Below are 18,555 nucleotides of genomic sequence, written 5' to 3'. Positions count from 1 at the left end.
GAGTCCAAGAAGGATGGCTGTGCCTTAAGGAAACGATCCTTCGGGCACAAAGCAAGACGATCCCCGTGCGGGGTAAAAGAGGGAAAGGGGCCAGGAGGCTTCCCTGGCTGACCGCAGAAATCCAGGGCAGCCTAAGGGCCAAAAGGGGAGCACATAAAAAGTGGAAACAGGGAGAGATCACCAAAGACGAATATACCTCCTCTGCTCATGCTTGTAGGGAGGCAGTTAGACGGGCCAAAGCTACCATGGAGCTGAGGATGGCATCCCAAGTAAAGCACAACAAGAAATTGTTTTTTAGATATATAGGGAGTAAAAGGAAGGCCCAGGGAGCAATAGGACCCCTGCTAAATGGGCAGAAACAATTGGTGACGGACAGGGGGGACAAGGCTGAACTCCTCAACGAGTTCTTTGCCTCAGTGTTCCTAAGTGAGGGGCACGACAAGTCTCTCACTGGGGTTGTAGAGAGGCAGCAGCAAGGTACCAGACTTCCATGCGTAGACCCTGAGATGGTGCAGAGTCACTTGGAAGAACTGGATGCCTTTAGGTCAGCAGGCCCGGATGAGCTCCATCCGAGGGTGCTGAAGGCACTGGCCGACATCATTGCAGAGCCACTAGCGGGAATATTTGAATGCTCGTGGCGCACGGGCCAAGTCCCAGAGGACTGGAAAAGGGCCAATGTGGTCCCCATTTTCAAGAAGGGGAGGAAGGAGGACCCGGGCAACTATAGGCCAGTCAGTCTCACCTCCATCCTTGGTAAAGTCTTTGAAAAAATTATCAAGGCTCACATTTGTGAGAGCCCGGCAGGGCAAATTATGCTGAGGGGAAACCAGCATGGGTTTGTGGCGGGCAGATCGTGCCTGACCAATCTAGTCTCTTTTTATGACCAGGTTATGAAATGCCTGGACACAGGAGGAGGGGTGGATGTCGTATACTTAGACTTCAGGAAGGCCTTCGATATGGTATCCCACCCCATACTGGTGAACAAGTTAAGAGGCTGTGACTTGGATGACTACACAGTCCGGTGGGTGGCGAATTGCACCCAGAGAGTCATGGTGGATGGGTCGGTTTCGACCTGGAAGGGTGTGGGCAGTGGGGTCCCGCAGGGCTCGGTCCTTGGACCGATACTCTTTAATGTCTTCATTAGCGACTTGGATGAGGGAGTGAAATGTACTCTGTCCAAGTTTGCAGATGACACAAAGCTATGGGGAGAAGTGGACACGCCGGAGGGCAGGGAACAGCTGCAAGCAGACCTGGACAGGTTAGACAAGTGGGCAGAAAACAACAGAATGCAATTCAACAAGGAGAAATGTAAAGTGCTGCACCTAGGGAGGAAAAATGTCCAGCATACCTACAGCCTAGGGAATGACCTGCTGGGTGGCACGGAAGTGGAAAGGGATCTTGGAGTCCTAGTGGACTCCAAGATGAACATGAGTCGGCAGTGTGACAAAGCCATCAGAAAGGCCAATGGCACTTTATCGTGCATCAGCAGATGCATGACGAATAGGTCCAAGGAGGTGATACTTCCCCTCTATCGGGCGCTGGTCAGACCACAGTTGGAGTACTGCGTGCAATTCTGGGCGCCGCAATTCAAGAGGGATGCGGATAACCTGGAGAGGGTCCAGAGAAGGGCCACTCGTATGGTTAAGGGCCTGCAGACCAAGCCCTACGAGGAGAGACTAGAGAAACGACCTTTTCAGCCTCCACAAGAGAAGGTTGAGAGGCGACCTTGTGGCTGCCTATAAGTTCATCACGGGGGCACAGAAGGGAATTGGTGAGTATTTATTCACCAAGGCGCCCCCGGGGGTTACAAGAAATAATGGCCACAAGCTAGCAGAAAGCAGATTTAGATTGGACATTAGGAAGAACTTCTTCACAGTTCGAGTGGCCGAGGTCTGGAACGGGCTCCCAAGGGAAGTGGTGCTCTCTCCTACCCTGGGGGTCTTCAAGAGGAGGTTAGATAACCATCTAGCTGGGGTCATCTAGACCCAGCACTCCTTCCTGCCTATGCAGGGGGTCGGACTCGATGATCTATTGAGGTCCCTTCCGACCCTAACATCTATGAATCTATGAAGGGTGGGTAATTAGGTCTCCCATCTCCATATACTGCTGTTAACAAGGATGTTATCTCTAGAGACAAACTCTCCCTATGCCTGAAAAAGGGCGTTTATGTCTGAAAGCTTGCAAAGAACAATTTTTCCAACTATTTAGTTGGTCTAATAAATTATCACATCTACCCAAAGAACCTTGTCTGCTTATGGTCTCTGGAGACGCAAATTCAGAGTTTGACAACTGAAACTAAGCATCACAAATGCTTAATGCAAGGGTGGGCAAAATGCAGCCTGCAGGGTGGATGGGGCCCACCAGGCCGTTCTATCCAGCTCATGGGGCCCCTAAAAAATTTAGAAAGTTAATACTTATCTGACCCTGGCTGCCTGTCATGCGGCCCATGATGTCTTGCCAAAACTTAGTAAGCGGCCCTCCACCCAAAATAATTGCCCGCCCCTGGCTTAATGGGATCTTCTAGACAGAGCACTGAGTCCCATTGGGTAGAGTGGTTTTCTTTAATTTTTAGTAATCTATAGAGGAGCCTCTGGGAACCCCATAAAATTGAGCCCCTAATATAGTCCATGGTCTGCTGTGACCTATTTCTAAAACTTCTAAGGTACATGAATGCATTGTTTTAAATCCTATTCTATGATAATATCTTTAAAAATATCATAACAATTTTTTTTTAAATACATGATTTAAATTTTTAAAAATTCTGATTTTTATTTTAATTGTTTAAAAAAAAATGCTGATTTTTATCTACCCTGGTAGATGCACTGGAGGGTAGGGCTAGGATTCAGAGTGACCTAGACAAATAAGTGGATTGAGCCTAAAGGAATCTCCTGAGGTCCAGCAAAGACAAGTGCAAAATTCTGCGCTTAGGACAGAACAATCCCATGCACCAGTACAGGCTGGGAGCTGACGGGCTGGGCAGCAGCTCTGCGGAAAAGAACCTGGGGGTTATAGTGGACAATAAACTGAATATAAGAAAACAGTGTGCCCTTGTTGCAAAGAAGGTTAACGGTATACTGGGCTGCATCGGTAGGAGTGTATCGGTAGCCCCGGCCCCAGCCTGGAGCGGCAGCCTGCCCTGCTCCATGCAGATCCTGGGGTGCACATCCCCCATGCCTCCTCGGGTACATGTAGCACCAGAAGCTGCGCTGCCCAGATGAGCTGCTCGTGGCTCTATCCCACGCCACACCCTGGCTGTGCAGAGTCTGCTCTAGCCCCAGTCCCACTCCTTCTCTCACTGCTGCGTGCATGGTCCTCCCCACTCCTCCCTTGCTGGAGCTGTCGGGAGCCTGCAGCCGGGCTGCCTTGTGGCTCTTCCTCTCTCCTGCATTTGTGGGGGCTAAGCCCTGTTAGCCTCCCCTTCTGCTACCTATGACTCTCCATCCTTGGAGGTTTTTAAGGCCCAGCTAGACAAAGCTTTGGCTGGGATGATCTAGTTGGGGTTAGTCCTGCTTTGAGCAGGGGGTTGGACTAGATGACCTCCTAAGGTCCTGTCCAACCCTGATTTTCTATGGTTCTATGATATGTAAAATCCACCTTTTTAATATTGTCTAAGATAATTTTTTAATTTTCCTCGGAAGAAATTTTCCAACAATTTACTACCTATTTCCCCCCCCGGTAAATAAATAAATATCCACCTTGGAAGAGAATTTTCAGTTAAAGTAGGGCACATTTAAAAACATTAGTTACCTTGGATATGAAAGTCCATACACTTTCAAAAGTTTGGTTTATTGTGGGTATAAATGCTTGGTTGAAGGTGTGTTACTTTAGATGGCAATTTGCTTTTAGCTTTAATTTTTTCTAAACCAGTGTATTCTAGGGTTGTTTTTTCATGAATTGCATCTAGGAATGTGAACTATACTTGATCTGGCTGTGCCTTTACCTTGATACTCTACACTAAGCATGTCCTTTGTTCCCATTGCTCATAGGTAGTTTTACCTTTCAAATTGTATTTGATAACTGACTCGATTACATTTCCAGGGTGCAGCCACAACTGCTTCCAGCTTCCCTGTCTTCTCTTAATAGGACAGTTTAACATCCTTGGCTTATTGGTGTCATCAAAATAGTTATATTACACTGGAGGGAGTTTTGTAGAGAGGAGGAACATCTACATGAGATGTTCACTGCAGGGCTGACTTGTTAGCTCACAGTAAAGCATCAGCAATCTACACATGCAGTGCTATTAGGTTGGAGTAAACTAATTAACCCTGATATAGGAGGGTACTGCCTGACACAAGTACTATCCTACAGTGGAGTTATTCTTTCCGCTACATTGCATGTGTAGACGCTGACTGGAGCTGGCTGGCTGGGGCATGAGGGTGCTACGGTGCGGGGCTGCCTGCTGGCTAGCTCTGCACAGTAGTACCCTCATGCCCCAGCCAGCCCCTCCATAACACATTGAACCAGGTCAGAGCAGCCCCAGGCTGGCAAACTGATCCCTGGGTCTCCCTGCCAGGTGGGGCTGCTGTGCCCTGCTGCAGTCCCAGGTACATGTGTAAATGCTGCCCCTGAGAGCAGTAAACTCCAGCGTGAACTGTCATAAAGAACTGTGCGCTTTGTCACAACCCTCACAAGGTTGCAGTCTCAGATGAGAGTGTTTACACAGGTGTTTGCTTTGAGGGTATATCCTATTCAGTCCAACTTTATTTTGGACTGATTAAAAATTGGTTGGAAAATGAAATTTGAAAAAAATTCCGGTAGGATTATTTCATTTAAATAATAACATAAATGTAACATTAAACTTTTAATATCTCCCCCCACCTCCCCTCCCATATTTCACTAGATGTCCCTTGTAGATTTGGGAAAGAAGCTTTTAGAAGCTGCACGAGCAGGTCAAGATGATGAAGTTCGCATTTTGATGGCCAATGGAGCACCTTTCACCACAGACTGGGTAATGGATATTTTAATTTGTTTGTGTCACTTGCTGTTTGTTGTTTCACCCTGTTTTTCCTTTTTTTTCCTTCTGGAGACTAGCTACATTTTTTTTATAACCTCTAAAATTTATATAAACCTATTCTTAAGGTTTCCTGAATTGGAATCTGCAGTTTAATTTTTTTTCCCCAGTATCCAGCATCAAATTGAAACTTACTATTTGTTCATATTATCTGACCTTGAAATAATAGCCATGAGGACAGCAACTGGTAGTAACAAATTGTGAATGGGTTACTATTAATGGTAGCCTAGACAAACTATGGAAAGGTTAATGGTAAAATATTTGCTCTCCATCCACAAGTCACTAATTAACCTCTTAATCATACAGTTATAGTTTAGTTTAGGAAGAGAGTCCAGTTGATTGAATCATATTCTAGCTATCAGTGATTAGCAAAGACAAGGTAAATGACACAACAGCTAATATGGCAGTTGGTGGAATATATGAGGCTTTGAAGAGGCAAGTCACAACAGTGGGATCTTCTCTAAGTGATGAGTTAGTGAAAATCTCAGTTTGGAATGTTTTCTTTATATATTCATTTATAAACATCCTGCTTCTTTCCAGAGGGCTAAATGGGAAAAGGTTTAGAAGTGGTGGACAGGTGCATGGGTTCTATGTCTTCAGGATAAAAATCAAGAAGAGAGGGGAAAGAAGTGACTGCTTCATACTGTCTTTTAAGTGTCCACCCTTTGCATTGCCTTACAGTTGGGAACATCTCCACTTCATTTAGCAGCACAGTATGGACACTATTCAACAACAGAAGTGTTACTTCGAGCAGGTGTGAGTCGCGATGCCAGAACCAAAGTGGACAGAACTCCATTACATATGGCAGCGTCTGAAGGCCATGCAAGCATAGTAGAAGTCTTACTTAAGGTAGAAAATTCTTACATTACGTGCTGTTTGGAACTGAGCCTGAGTTTGGATTTACAATTAAATAGGTTTGCTTTAAATTTCTTGTGTGTTACCAAAACGATTTTTTTAAATAAACAACATGAATATTTCACAGTACATATCAAGGGTGTGTTCTTTTCCAGGTCAGCTGTACATTTTATTTTTAATTTCTTAACTGAAGTCAACGTGTCTTAAAGTTAGGTTATTGGGATTCAAAAGTAAGACTTTTTCAAAATGCAGTATTATATTAATAACTACATTTTAGTGCTTAAACATAGGTGATCCTAAGAATTTTTTAATGCTTTGTGATAATGGAACAGTAATTATAAGATAACCAGAAATCACGGGCTGTGACCAAGTGAAAAGGAATACTTTCATTATTTTGGGCATCATTCCATTTACAGCTTTAAACAATTCAAAGAACCCATTATTATTTGATATTGTATAATGTTTTTTGTTTGTAGCATGGGGCTGACGTTAATGCAAAGGACATGCTAAAGATGACTGCACTTCACTGGGCTACTGAACACAATCATCAAGAGGTGGTGGAACTCTTAATAAAATATGGAGCAGATGTCCATGTTCAAAGTAAATTTTGCAAAACTGCATTAGACATTGCAATAGACAATGGAAATGAAGATTTAGCAGAAATATTACAGGTAACTTGTGATTCATAATGCAGTTGAAATTTACAAAGGATGCTTGTTTATGCAGCTAATGAGTTAAACTATAAATATAATAGTGCAAGGTTGTATAGTGATTTAAACTGATGGTACTCCCCTTCCCCCCCCAGTTCATGGTATAGAAGTGATCTCTTATTAATTCATATAATCTGTCTAAAAATTGCATAAGAAGTATGTTTAGCCCTGTTAATCCATGGGATGTGGGCTTTCAGTCTTTTTTACCTTGAATATGCTGACATGAAGAATTAACTGGGATCTTTGCAGTTAAGATATGGTCTCTAAACTCAAAGCTATCATAAAATGTAGCAGTGTGTTCTGCTAGCTGTGTCATCTTGGGGGAGGTGGGTTATATGAGTTGGAGTGGGGTTTTGAGGCGACAGAAGACCTTTTTCTCAGGAACTAAACCAGGGATGGGCAATTATTTTGGCTGGAGGGCAGCTTAACAAGTTTGGGTGAGATGTCGAGGTCTGCAAGGGTAGCCCCCACACCTTGACTGGTGCCCACCCCCTGGCTGCCATCTTGGGACCGGACGTCCTGCCCCTAAACGCTGACCTTTGCCACCATAAGTCCCTCCCCTTGCCCTGAAAGTACTCCTTTTGCAGGGGGGAGGGGGGTTGCCATCTTGAAACTGGGGGGAAAAAAACATATACTAAAAAAATTAAATATCTATAACTTATTTTAATTTTATTTAAAAAAAATATTTTGTCCTGATACACTGTGCCAACACACATGAATCTAGAGGTGATTGCATAGTAGCTCAAAATACACTCTTACTCTTGTATATTGTGGAGGGTAAGGGGTGCATGGCGGGGTGTGGGTATGGTGTGTGGAGTATGTGGTTGGGGTGTGGGGGTGGGTATGGTGGGGGGAGTGTGCAGGGTTGGCAGTCCTTGGAGTCCCCAGAGTGTGCGAGCCCCTGGAGCTGCATGTGGTGGCATTGAGTGGGGCCAGCCCTGCCCAGCCCCATAGCATGCATCACCCCATGCTCCCACCCTAGTCTGTAGCCACAGGTGGCGGCAGCAGCAAGTGGGGCCAGCTCCACCCAGCCCAATAGCGCTTCCGCCTAAGTCCCCAGCTGCACATGGTGGCAGCATGCGGGGCCAGTCCCAACCAGCCCCACAGCGCACAGCTCCTGCAGCGTGTGGGGCCAGCCCAGCCTGACCCCATAGCATACGGCTCCCTGCACTCCCGCCCCGTTTCCCCCAGCAGGAGTCCCTGGCCCCAGCCCAGTGAGGCCCTTACTTGCATTTCCAGGGAATTCTGGAAACAGCCATGGGGTAAGCTGGCAAAAGACTCTGCCAGCCAGAAGCTTCTTGTCTCTAGTGTCCCCTGGCTCGGGGCTGGGGGTGGAACTGGCCAGGCTGGGGTGGGGGGTGGTTGCTTAACAACCGGAGCCACACCTTCTGCATGAGGCACTGGCTTGCAGAGGGGCAGCGAGGGCCAGGGCTTACAGAGGGGCCTAGTGGGCCAGATGGAATTACCTGGCAGGCAAATCTAGCCCATGGGCTGTATTTTGCCTGCCCCTAGACTAGATGCTAACTCAACTTTCCCTAACAAGGATTGGATTGATAGGAAGGCCCAACCCTTGGAATAAGTTTTCTAGTTTACAAGTATATAACTTGCATGGGTCTTCAGATCAGTTTAGGATAGGGGTGTACCAGTAAAGACGTTCTTGGCTGATACCGATAGCTGGTTATTAACCAGCTATATTGGCCAATGCTGACAGCTTGGAGAGCAGTCTCCTGCTGGTCTGTCTGTTGGGGGGAAGGGTCATGGGGGAGGGAAGGGTCATGGGGTGTGCAGATTGAGGCCTCCACAGTGAGAGAGTGGGACAGGGCCTGGGACTGGGGGTGCTGCCCAGCCATGGTGGTGAATGCGACCTTGGGGCCGGAAGCAGGATGGAGCTGTGGGTGACTTGTCCAGGAGGCGTGGGAAGGTGGGGCAGCTCCCTGCCACTGTGCACAGCCTGAAGGAAGCATGGGGGCATGTGGCCCCCAGATTTGTGTATGGGGTAAGGGTGGGCTTCCTGCTGTGGGCTCAGGGCCAGGGGCAGCGCCATCTTCTTCCTGGTGAGGGGCTGGGCCACAGTGGGCAAGAGTGGGGCAGGCTTAGCTGGGTGGGATGGGTGATGGCACTGGAAGGGGTAGCTGTGGGGGAGGGCTACAGGGAATTTTGGGGTGACTATAATCCCCCCAGTGCTGCTCCTGCTCAGAGCACTCCACTCTGCTGACTTTCTCTTGGGAGTTCTTGTGCCCTGAGCATGGGCAGTGCTGGAGGGGAGGCTTGGGGGGCTATAGTCACCTCAGAATTCCCCATAGCCACCTCTACCAGCATCACCACTGCCTCCCACCCCACACAGCTGAGCCTCCCCACTCCAAGCCCTGCCCCAGCCCAGCCCCCTCACCAGGAAGGGGCTGGCACTGCCCCTGGCCCTGAGCCCTCAGCAGGCAGCCTGCCTCCACGCTGCACACAAATCTGGGGTGGTGCATGCCCCGCATGCCTCCCCCAGGGGTGTGCACAGTGGCGGGGAGCCACTCTCCCCTCCCTTCTCCATGCCTCTTGGACAAGCCGCCTGTGACTCCATTTTGCTCCCTGCTGCGGGGTCCCATTCACTGCCCTGCCTGAACAGCACCTGCCCCAGCCCCTGCCTTCCTCACCATGAGGGCCTTGGTCTGCACCCCTCATGCCTCTTCCTCCCCCACCCCCCAGATTTAACTGGCAGGACACTGCTCTCCAAGCTGCCAGGCTGCATTCTTGGCCATGTGCATGCTACGGCTGCGCTCATGCACACAACATTTATCAGTACAGCCAAAAAAAGTTGATTGCAGATGATGTTAATTTTCCTATTATCAGTGCTGATCCGCTATGTGACCAATATATTTATGCACCTCTTGTTTAGGATCTGAGATTAGAACTGTGTGGCCTGGAATAAGGGAGAGTGCCAGTTATTCAAGACCCCAAATCCTAGGTAGCTGGTCCTGCTAACAGTCTACCGTTGCTTTTGCTCTTTCATTAAAAAACATTCTTCATTTTTTGTAATCACTTCTTTCTGAAGAGCACAGCCAGGGGCAGGGGTGTTGCTTACTCCTTTAGCATACTTTAGTGATCTGCTTTCCTCCTCTCCCCTCCCCTTATGGAGAGAGTGGGTATGGAGAGTGGGGCAACCAGCTTACTGTTATGAATGTTTTCATGTGCACTCAGCCATCCTTGGGAATCTCTCAAGCCCAAGAGCTATGGAAGACTCTGGGGCTGGAGAACAGGAGTCTGTGCATGCCTCCTTCCTTTCAGTCTTCTGGTACAGACAGGGGATTGCATGTCTGCCCATGGCCTGAAGTGCTTCAAACTGGAGCAGAATTTGAAGCAGATCAAATATTCATCTGCCCATGGCCCAAGATTATTTACATATTTTGGTGTGGGTTCTCAGTCCTTTCCCTTTTACAGTCTACCTTCAGTAGCTCCTAGACCAGTAGTTCCCAACCTTTTCAGGGTCATGGCACCCCGCCATCACTTTTTTGAATGCAGCAGCACACCTGGCTGAGAACTACTGTTGATGCTTCCTCAGCATACCTCAGTGCTTCTCAGTCATGTTCCTGCTCCTGTGAGAGCTGTGCAACTACGCTGTGCTGAAAAGCCTGCCCAAAAAAGGCCACACCACATGCATGCACTTGTATTGCTCTAGGCTCTGATCAGCCTAAAGCAGGTAGGAGTTACCCTGTGCTATGCAGCTCTTTGTGGTCTTGCACCCCCAACACTCCTGCTGGAAATGAAAGCATATGGGACAGATCCACCCGTGCTTGTGTATCATGGGGATGACAACCAAGTAGCTATAGTATCATGGAAGACTTCTGTCTTTATTTTGGGTCCTGGCTTCTTCAGCCCCTGGCTTGATAGCATCTATTCCAAGTATGGCATGGAAGCATTTCTCTTTAGCCATGATATCACTGAATGCACAGATGCTGATCTAGAGGGAGGCAGTGATCCTGCTACGCTCATTAGAGCAGCCAGTAGCACTGACAAGGGTCATACCATTGACAGAAAGACTTAAAGGAACCACAGTCATTGCTCTAGTTTACTCCCATATTGTTGATAGCACTAAGGCCCCGATATTTCTGCAGCCAGGCTTCCTAACAATTTTCCCCATGGCCATTGGGAGTGCCATTAGATATATTGAGTTCATTCTCTTGGGATTCTTCAGTTTCTGAGGATGGCCAGAGCTCAGAGTACACACACAAGTGCTCTTCTAGAGTATCCATTGCCATATGATGTCTGAAGAATCACCTTGGAGCAAATACTAGGATACCAGGCACTGATTTTGTGAAGTTTTTAAGGGACCCTATGCCATAGTGGCTGTATTGGTCATGGACCTCATGAAAGGAAAGCTGAGTCCTTTCTTCCATCATACATGTTCCAGCTGCCTTACACAGAATAATGATTGTACAAAGGCAGCTGACTACAACATCTAACCTGACCATGGATAAGAAGACATTTTAAAGGGGTTATTGAGACATCAAGACCAATTCATGTGATTTCAGAATTAATTACAGGACCATCTGGGAGCTGCCTTGCTCACTTCAGGTACCAATATTTCCATATTAGATAATCTTGACTGGTTATACCAGTCAGATAAGCTTAGTCACTCTTTAGGGGTCTTTCATGTGAGGTCCTGTTATTAGAAGATGTTCTTCCCATGAAAGTAATGGAAGAGATTCCTCATCAGAAGTGGTGAGAGGTTCTACAGCTGCTATCCTAATTCTGAAGAAGGTCCATGTTGAACATGAAGAAAATCAGTTCCTTAGTTCATAAGCTGAAGTTCAAGATAGTGTTGATGAATGACCCTTCTCTTGATTTACAAGATTCATTCTTCAATTTATCTTTAATCCCTTTTCACAGAGGTAATCCCTTCTCACTAAAGTTTGCACTAAGCCAGAATTTCTATTAAAACAAAATTTTACCCTCTGGTCTGTAACTTCAAGGGTATTCACAAAAGTGTTGCTCTGGAGATGGGCTGCTACTGTTGCAAGCAATGTATGGAAACCTTCCTTCAATAACTGACTAGTGAAAATGAGACTTTTTTTGTATAGGTGTTTGAAACATTTGACACATCCTCTCTCTGTTTCAAGACTTGGGTTTGAAGGTAAACAACCAGAAATCGAATCTCATAAAAACTTGCATTCTTTGGGGTCACCTTGGACTCTGGATCAGATATAGCATAACTTTCTCAAACAGGTTTAAGAGAGCCTGATTTCACTACTGGAGGGTACTCTGACCATACCAACTTCTGCAGCCTTGTGCATCTAAGTGATACCACATGCCAAGAGTACATTTTGACGCATGGCGGGCTGTTGAAGATTCGTTTGTTCAACAGGCAAACAACTGCTGGATATTCTTGTGATGATTTTTCTGTTAGCTTTTGTCTTCCTTGAAGTGTTGAAGGGACCTTGAGAATATCCATAAGGGAGGGAGGTGAAAAGAACTCTCCTTTGAGATGACTGTGACATTGCTGGAATGCACAGTAGACATGGATGTTCTTCAGCTTAAGTCCTGTGGCCCAAAAAGGGAAAGACCTGCTTATCAAAATTCCAGAGTCTCAAGCAGTCTGAAAGGCCTAGCAATCTTTTTTTGCAGCACATCTTGGTATTGTCTGTAGCAGTGATTCTCAGCCAGGGTGCTTTGACACTGTTAGATGTACAAACACTTACACATGATTCACAAGATTAAGCCTAGAGATTTCAGTTAGGAATCCATAGATTCAAAAACATTCCGACCTGCCATGGTCTTTTTGAGTTTTTTGCAACAGAAGAATTCCTCTGTTATCTTTCACTTGTGTTTTGATTGTAGAAACATAAGAGGTGCCATTTTCTGAGGGGTGCCTTGAGTCTAATGAGGTTGAGAGCCACCAACCTATAGCAAGTTTGACAAACAAGCATCACAGCTATATTTTACATCAGCAAACAACATTTTAATCTTCACTCCCACTCACCAGTGCCAGGCAGTGATTGCACTCTCAGACAGTTGCAACACACACTGTTCTGGTGCATCAGATCTGCCTTTCTACAATACTATTCTCTATTAATCAGAGTAGCTGGGCGAGCAGACTTAGCCGGCATCTCTCTTCTAGTCACAATCGCATGATTCTAGGGTGGACTAACCTGTTCACAGCTTAAACCAATGAGAAGCATCAGGTCTTCTTTGCCACAAAAATCTTGAATCAAAGGGGCTTTCTTATTCTCGTGGAGGGGGGATGGGAATTGTACCACCAACCATCTCATTTCCAGAGTTCTTTGCAAAGCCATGCAGGACATGGCCAGCTTGATCTTGGTAGCCTGATGTGGCTGAAACAGTTCTGCTTCCACAATATTTTACATCTCATATTTAGCCAACCAGAATCCTTATCTTTTCTCCTGGAACTTTTATTCCAGGATGGAAGGGAAATCCTCCCTGAGGCTTAGATTCTGGCTCCTGAGTGAGGAGTGGGGACTGTTGTGCCCCCTTTGAAACATCGTGGCCCGTAGCAGGAAGATCTTGGTAAGGCAGGCTTACCAGGCAAAATGAACAAGATTCTTCTCTTTGCATGCTATATGATGCACTAATATTCTGAAAATGTCTGACAAAGATATTCATACCAATATTAAATTTGATCCTATCGTGGGAACTGATCCAATCTAATTTTTGCAGCTTTCATGGGGCTATTTTCTGAGCTAATGGCAGTGTTCTTTGCTGCCCATGTTGGTGAGGATGGCTTGCTTGATTACTTTTGCCTCAACTAGAAGAGTGAGGGGGCTCTACGTCCTTGGAGTGGGATCTCTTCCATAGTTGTTCATCTTGATGATGGTCTCACATTCCTCAACTTCCTACTGAAGGAGATCCCACCTTAAACAAAAAAACACCTCCCAGTATGCATTATACCCTCAGGACAAGCATATCACTCCCTGTCCTGGACAGATGTCTTGGCTGACTACCATCAAATTACAGTGCTGTTTGGGTCATCTCAGCTTTTGGTGGCCATAGCAGAGAGGATTAAGGACTTGGGGATCTTCGCCCAGAATTTTCCAAGTAGTGTTTTTTTGTGAGGACAGTTGCACAGTAGCTAATGTGAATCCTCAAGGAGTCCACCAGAGCTCAAGTAACATCTTCAGAGTTGCTGAAAAATACATTCATCCTAGAAATCTGTGAAGTGGCCATTTGGAGTCCTGTTCATATATTCATGAGACATACAGTTTCTCAAGCCTCAAGATCAGTAAAGTAATTCTTCACTTGCTAGTCCCTTGACTCTGCAACTCGACCTCCATCCAAGTGTCTTAGTTCCTACTTTGGAGTCACATACAGAAGAATGTTTGGATGGATGATCACTCAGAACATAACATAAGTAACTGCTTGGAACTGGAGTTCTTTGAGAGATGTTCTCCTTACGCACATTTTGCAACCTGCCCTCAAATGTTCTATTTCTCAGAACCTAGCACACCTAGGGTTCTGGAATTGAGAAAAAAACTGAAGCAGAGTAAATGCATTTTGCTTTTTCTGACCTTGGTGCCAAATATGAACAGTAGCAACAAGCATGTGTGTATTATTGTATTTTCTTGCATAGAGTCCACCCTTGAATAAGATATGCATCTTGTTTTTGAAAGACAGAATGAAGAAAAAAATATTTTCTGGCTTCTGTAGCAGGAGCCTCTGTTATGGGGAAAGAGAAAGTGTTCACAGGTAGTAGCTACAGAACCACACTGCTGCATTACTTTCAATCCCCCTTATCCCTCTGCCTGCAGAGGCAGAAACTGTTATTACCATATTCCTCACTTATGGTACACACTACAACTTCCAGTGGCTAAATGTTGGAAAAAAGATGCATATTATATGCAAAAGAATGTGAAATATAGGAACTGCTAGCAGGAAAAGTTTCAGAATTCAAGCAAAAGTAGCATTTATACTTGCAGTGGAAAGTACGTATGGGGTATGTCTTAAAGAACTCTAATTCCTATATGGTTAGTACCTTTTCTTTATCTGCAGACTGAATAGTATTTTTACCTTTGCCTCCTAGATTGCAATGCAGAACCAAATCAATACAAATCCAGAGAGTCCAGACACTGTGACAATACATGCAGCAACACCACAGTTTATCATTGGACCTGGAGGGGTGGTAAACCTAACAGGTCTGGTATCTTCTGCAAATATATCAAATGCAATGGGCATTTAGATGCATATAGGAATAGTTATTGGGATTGTATATTTAATTGATTTTCACCATTTTATGAAAAAGCTAGGGAGAAAAATGGTAAGAGTACAGTAGTTGTCTTTTTCCTCCTCAGTTTTTTTTTTTAATATAAATATCCAGATGCAGAATAATAATCTACATTGTGATAATTTCTCAGTCTGCATTTGCCTAACAAACATGCCCTCAGAACAGCACTTTAATTTATAACAAGAACAATATATTCCAGTGTATTAAAGTTTTCACTATAATAAGTAAGCGTTTTAAAAAGGGACTACAGTCTTTTTGTGCAGGTTTGTAAATTAACTTTATCTTTTCTCCTTTTAGATGAAACAGGAGTATCTGCCGTACAGTTTGGAAATTCCTCCACTTCTGTATTAGCTACATTAGCAGCTTTAGCAGAAGCATCAGCACCACTGTCCAACTCTTCAGAAACACCAGGTTAGAAAGCAAAGTTACTTATTTTGCCTGAATAAATTAATTAAAGTAAACTAGACTAGGACTTTGCAGTATGAAAATAGATTTAAATTCAGTTTTTTAAAACTGAAAAGAAAATTTCCCTTGCACCCAGTGAACCAGCATGGAGGGACTTGCATAGTAAATTAGTTTAGAATAAGATGTAGGTACAATTAGTGTTGTAGAATCTAATGCAAGCAGCATTCATTTGGCTGAGAAGTTAACATTGTTCATGAAATGGGTCGGGCCATAAATTAGTTGATGTCCTTTTGGTATTACTTGAAAGGAACTATATAACATTTAAACAAAATATTTAATTTTTAAACAGTAAAGTTCTGACATTTTTTTTAAATAGGAAAAATGGCCAATCAGTATCAGTTTAAATGATTTAGACACACCATAGTATAAAGGCTAGAAAATACTCCTAATGCCTTAGATGAAATGATTAACTTGCAACTCAGGTGCTGACCAGAAGACACATGAGTGCTCCACTCTACACATCAAATCACTCTGGTTGGAGACATAGAGATGTAGTATGGGCAAGAATGCCCAGCTGTATATTCATGCTTTAAGGAATCTTGTAGGCAGGACAGGACTGGAAAATCCATTTCTGGGTAGGCATTGCCGCTTCACTTCATAGGAGCTGTATACATCTCCCGCTAGTGTGTGCAGTCAGCTATAGCATTTTTTCACAGTATGTCCATAAGAAAAGAAATTTACAATGTAGTTTTGGGGACTGCCAAAGTAGGGGAGGGAACCACTGATCCCAAATATGTTGAGCACCCAACAACCCGCATCTCTTATTCCCTTCCTCCTGCTTTTAAAAAGGGCTTAGTCAGCTGTTCCTTTGTTTGGAGAGCTCTTCAATTAGTCTTCCAGATCTAACAGGGAGTGGTTGCCATAGGTGCGTTTCCCAGTCATGTTTAGAGAATTTGCTATGTGCTTTCCTGCTCTTTTTGTTTCTGTCTGTTTTGATGCACCAGCTCAGGCAAGAATGAACAGTTGTACTTCTGGTGACATCACCATGAGTAGCAGGGCTCATTAGACCTAGTAAATGTGATGACAAAACATTTCCCTTGGGCATTCCAACCCGATCCACAAAAGTTTATCTGGCATTTGGAAGGAAGCAATTAAGGACAGAATTATGTCATGGTAATCATTACTATTATGACTTCCAAATAGGTCAGAGGATCCTCCCTCATTAGGCTAAAAATGTAAATATAGTGTACAGAAAGAACAGAACTTTCAATCATACAAATAACAGAAAATGGCACAGCAGTCCTTCTGTCCCAAGCCATTTTTTGCAACAGAAAAGCTGTGGCAGAGATTTGTTTACTTTATGTACAGTAAAACATATAGAGAAGTATTGGGGAAATCGGGCACCATGCTTGTGCTCTTTTCCCTGGTGAGTGGGTAATTTTAATTCAGGGTATTAATACCTTGATGCATCGGATGTGTCAAGAGGGACATAGCAGGCAGAATGCCTTTACTTTTGCATTCAGGTCTTACCTTCTAAGAACTGTAACAATCATTTTGGTGGAGACATATACTTCTAAAGAAGAAATCTGCAAACTAGTCACCTCTTCCTTTAGAAAGCCGCATGAAACATGTATTCCTCTGTTTGCATATGGTAGTACCTCAGTTAATCAGGAAATGGCCTATTTATATAGATATTACAAGATATAGTATTAGGTCTGAACAGTTTTCATCCCTGGTTACTTGCTGTCAAGAGAATCTCTCATAAGCTGTGAGCATTCTTATTCTTAAAAATAGAAAAACTTTATATATGCTTACTTAGACAGTTTATTGTAGTTTTTACATAATAAGTTCTGTCTGCTCTGGGTAACATGTCGATACAAGATACTGTTTCTTCATGACTACCAGAATTCTCTTGCTTTGCAATAGACCTAAGCCTTAGAACAAGGGTGGGCAATTATTTGGGCTCAAGGGTCACATAGGGAGTGTTGATGAGCTGTCATGGGCTGGGTCAGCACCCTCCCTCCCCCTTGTACAACTCCCAAAAATTCCCTATGGGGCTTTGGGCAGGTGGGGAGCAGCATTCGTGAGTGGGACAGGTGAGCAAGGCTGATCAGCTCCCTGTACACTCTGTCCTGTGGAGGGCTGCAGGGGGTGCTGCCTGGGCACCAGGTTCCAGGAGCCAGCCGGTAGGGGAGGGGGACGACGATGACTGGGAGGGGGAGGCATGAGGCATGTGCAGCATATCTCGCCTGGGTGGTATGGTCTGCAGTTGCTCCCATGCAGTCCACATGGAGCTGAACCTGACCCGAGACAGCCTGTGCCGTGCTTCCGCCCACGCCCACCAGCCTGGCTTCAGCCCCCGCTAGTGCGCAGCTTCTGGTGGGGCTATTCTCAGTGCAGATACAGCCGGTTGGGTGCTACTCTGCTTCCCTAGCCTCCAATGGGAGCTGCTTGGCTGAAGCTTCGCTCCTGCCTGCTCCTGCCCAACCCCAGAGCAGCGCATGAGGGGCAGGAGTGGAAGAAGGAGCTGCCATTGGAGGTGGAGCGAGCAGAGCAACACCCATTTGGATAGAGCTGCACTGAGAACAGCCACGCCGGAAGCTGCATGGGCTGAGGCCTGGGCTGGTGGTTCCTGCTGGGGGTGAAGGGAGCAGAGCAGCACCGGAAACAACCTTGCCAGAAGCTGCAGGTGCCTGTCAGGGCCTAGGTTGGCAGGCGTGGGTTGGAGCACAGCCTGGGCTCTCCTGGTAGGAGCAGGTGGGGCTTGGCCCCGTGCGAAGTGCTGCAGAGGGAGCCGTAGGCTGGATCCATTCAGTTGGCCGGCTAGATCCAGCCTATAGGTCTTATTTTGCCCACCTGTACTTTAGAAGTATGCAGCTTCCACAACTCTGATTAAAATTATCTTTTTTCAAGTTCTTTAGCAAGAGCATTGTATCCTTATATTGAATTCTGTCCTCCCAGTATTTTGAAAATCTACTGCAGGAACTGACATCCAATTTTCCTTTCTTAAAATAGTATCTAAATATAACTGGAATACTCCATAAAGTGCTTCAACTGAAGAGGATAATTGAAAACTAAAATTAAACTAACTCCATTCAGGAAAGAACTAGAGAATTTTTCAAGTAGTATCATATATTTGAATGAAAATTCTTACCCAATGTAAGAGAGTATTGGGAAAAGATGTACTAATTGTTATTTTATTCAGAAGTCCTTATTAGATAGAAAGTGATAACTGGCTAATGCTCTCATATCTGTTAGATGCACCTGAGAATAATTCAGTGAAATCTAAGCCAGGTGCCAGGAGTCTCATAGTTCATAGTTTCATAGTTGGTAGGGTCAGAAGGGACCTGAGC

General features: G+C 45.1%; 1 protein-coding gene across 7 annotated transcripts in view; it reads left to right on the top strand.

The window, feature by feature from the left end:
- GABPB1 (GA binding protein transcription factor subunit beta 1) overlaps nucleotides 1–18,555 on the top strand; it is a 57,703-nt gene that overhangs the window by 11,875 nt on the left and 27,273 nt on the right. For all 7 annotated transcript variants that reach the window (XM_059714644.1, XM_059714645.1, XM_059714646.1 and 4 more), the window contains 5 exons: nucleotides 4,841–4,948; nucleotides 5,693–5,860; nucleotides 6,343–6,537; nucleotides 14,597–14,708; nucleotides 15,095–15,208. In XM_059714644.1, the coding sequence (XP_059570627.1) occupies nucleotides 4,841–4,948; nucleotides 5,693–5,860; nucleotides 6,343–6,537; nucleotides 14,597–14,708; nucleotides 15,095–15,208 (697 nt within the window). Of the gene's footprint in view, nucleotides 1–4,840; nucleotides 4,949–5,692; nucleotides 5,861–6,342; nucleotides 6,538–14,596; nucleotides 14,709–15,094; nucleotides 15,209–18,555 lie in introns of those variants that run through there.

Source organism: Alligator mississippiensis, chromosome 11 (genome assembly GCF_030867095.1).
Source record: "Alligator mississippiensis isolate rAllMis1 chromosome 11, rAllMis1, whole genome shotgun sequence".
Lineage (NCBI taxonomy): Eukaryota > Metazoa > Chordata > Crocodylia > Alligatoridae > Alligator > Alligator mississippiensis.
The sequence above is the reverse complement of the archived record's forward strand: the minus strand, read 5'-3'. Positions and strand labels throughout refer to the sequence as shown.